This window comes from Peromyscus leucopus, chromosome X, assembly GCF_004664715.2.
Source record: "Peromyscus leucopus breed LL Stock chromosome X, UCI_PerLeu_2.1, whole genome shotgun sequence".
In the NCBI taxonomy this organism is placed as follows: Eukaryota; Metazoa; Chordata; class Mammalia; order Rodentia; family Cricetidae; genus Peromyscus; species Peromyscus leucopus.
In genome coordinates this window covers 7,964,559-7,967,293 of record NC_051083.1, presented here as the reverse complement: position 1 = coordinate 7,967,293, position 2,735 = coordinate 7,964,559, and the positions used below count along the sequence as shown (strand labels likewise).

The 2,735-nt window shown below is 46.6% G+C and overlaps 1 protein-coding gene across 1 annotated transcript; it reads left to right on the top strand.

Annotated features, from left to right (window-relative positions):
* Positions 1–213: 213 nt before the first annotated feature.
* Positions 214–1,048, top strand: LOC114680954 (dual specificity phosphatase 21-like). The gene has a single exon (XM_028854128.2). The coding sequence runs from the start codon at positions 342–344 to the stop codon at positions 873–875; it is 534 nt and encodes a 177-aa protein (XP_028709961.2). The 5' UTR covers positions 214–341; the 3' UTR covers positions 876–1,048.
* Positions 1,049–2,735: the final 1,687 nt, after the last annotated feature.

The window sequence follows — 2,735 nt, the reverse complement described above, 5'->3', positions numbered from 1 at the left end:
AGAAGAGGAAAAAGAAAAAAAGAAAGGGGAAAGAGAGAAAACGAGAAGGGAGAAAGGTGAAGGTGGGCTGTGACCACCTAGCTAGGGGGCAGCTAAAGTTACCTTTGCCCTAGAAACCTGAGCCTTGTGACTTTGAGGATTGTGACGCCTGGGCATGGGAGAGAGACAGATTGGTTACCACTGTGACACGTGAGTAGTGGAGGAGGAGACAGAGGTTAAGGACCTGACATTTCAGCAGAGCAGCTGCTTTCCTAAAGGTGCACTGGAACCTAGTGCAGAGAGACAGCTGACCTGACACCCTGGTGATGACAACAGCGTCTTGTGTCCTTTAGACTCAGGCTATGGAACAGGACAACCTTTATGACCTCTCTCAAATAACTAACAGTCTTTTTATCAGTAATGCTGTGGTCGCTAACGACAAACTCGCCCTGTCCAACAACCACATCACCACAATTATCAATGCCTCGGTAGAAGCAGTGAATGCGTTCTTTGAAGACATTCAGTACGTGCAAGTGCCGGTGAGTGGTGCTCCCAACGCCTACCTCTATGATTTTTTCGACCCCATAGCTGATCACATCCACGCCGTGGAAATGAGGAATGGCCGCGTGCTGCTGCACTGTACCTCAGGAGTGAGCGGCTCAGCAGCCTTCTGCCTTGCCTATCTCATGAAATACCACAACATGACGCTGCTGGATGCACACACATGGACCAAGTCCTGCCGACCCATCATTCGTCCCAACAACTGCTTTTGGGAGCAACTTATTCATTACGAGTTCAAGCTATTTAGTAAGAATACTGTGCGCATGATCAACTCTCCTATGGGTCTGATCCCTAACATCTATGAAAAGGAGGCCCATGTAATGGAGCCAATATGAGCCACCCACCCCTCCCCAGACATCTGCATTGGCTCCTACATCAAGATAAACGAATAACCTTGGACCTTTGGTTAATTACAAAAACAAAAACAAGAAGAGGCCTTGTGGATGAGGGGGAAAGGGATTGGGATTTTTAATTGTCCTATCTTCAAATAAAGTTACATGTAAGATGATGAAATGTTTCTAAGTCTTATCTTTAAAGAATAAAATTTAGTAATGTAAGATAGTAAAATATTTCTTACCTCTTAAGAAATAGGTCAGGTGACGGGGACCTGGCAGAAGGCAGGGGTGGGAGTGCACAGGACAGAGGTCAGAGTGTGGAGAAAGGTGGATCCAGGTGTGAGGTACAGAGGCAGGGGATGGAGGAAGGTGTGTCTGGGAGGCTGAAGATGTTAGGCAGGATTCGGAAAGGTGGAAATGGGGGAGGTGATGTATGTGAGGTAAGGATATGAGGGAGTGAGAGAAGAGGGTTGGAATTTTGAGGTGGGGTATGCTGAGGGGGAAAATAGGGGTGGGAGGGTTAAGATTGCAAAGTATAGTTACAAGCAGGTAAGAGTGAGTGGGAATGGGAGGACATGGGGAAATAGAGAAGGTGGGAGGAAGAGAAGATTGGGGTTATGAGGTAGGAGTGTGTGAAGGTAATGGAAGGGAGAGGAGGAGAGAGGTGGAATCATGAGGTAGGAAAATGTGGAGGTGGAAGGTGGAGGAAGATGGAGTGGGTGTAAGATGGGGATTGGGGAGTAGGGAAGTAGGAGATGATAATGAACTGCATTTGTGAGGTAGGAATGTGGGGCCAGCAGGGAAGGAGTTGCTCTGTTTAAATAGCACTGTGTACATACAGAAGACTTGGATCCTGAGCCCTGCCTGGATTCACTACACTGCAAGTAAATCCTCTTCCCACTCCAACTCAAAATCAGAGCTTTTGACATCATGATATCTTGGATAAGCAAGAACGTACTGAAAAATGGCTTCCAAGCCTTCACATCAGGCTCTGGGAAGCCTCTGGGAGTCCCAAGCCATTCCTGACTGATTTTTAACTCCAGTTACCCAACTCTCATTTTGTAGATTGGATTTATGCATTTGTTGAAGAAGTCATTCCACTCTATACAGTTTGGGGTTTGTTGTTTGGTTGATTTGTTTTGATTTTGAGTAATGTATTAAACATCAGAGCCTCAAGAGGTCCTTGGAGACCCCCTCAGCAGCCTCCCAGAGGGACATTAGTTTCAAGATCATGTGCTGAGAATGAGCTGACTTGACACAGGTTCTTCTCATGGGCCTTGACTTGTGTCTTAGTTAGGGTTTCTATTGCTGCAACAAAAACACCACGGCCAAAAAGCAAGTTGGCGAGGAAAGGGTTTATTGGGCTTATACTTCACATTTGTAGTCCATCACTGAAGTAAAGTCAGTACAGGAACTCAAACAGGGCAGGAATAATGCAGAGGCCATGGAATAGTGCTGTTTGCTGACTTGCTCCCCATGTCTTACTCAGTCTGCTTTCTTGCAGAACTGACCAACAGTCCAGGGTGGCACTGCCCACAATGGCTGGGCCCTCCCCTACAAACCAGTAATAAAGAAAACGCCCTGCAGGCTAACCCACAGCCCAATCTTAACCGAGTCATTTTGTCAATTGAGGTTCCCTCTTCTCAGATGACTACAGTTTGTGTCAAGTTGACATATATCTGGTCAGCACAACTTGGAAGGCTGGAGTTGCTGGCCATGTCTCAGTCCTGATAGTCTCAACCACTGACACCTCCTTCTATTGCCATTTGGAGGTCTCTAGGAGTCTCAGTTTTCTATCAAAGCAACCAGAGACCTTCTGAAGACAAAACCCTTTAGTACAACCTGGCAACTGCAAGGTTT

What these genes read in the sequence shown, in the direction of transcription:
- LOC114680954 (XM_028854128.2), top strand. Translation starts at nt 342, where the DNA reads ATGGAACAGGACAACCTTTATGACCTCTCTCAAATAACTAACAGTCTT.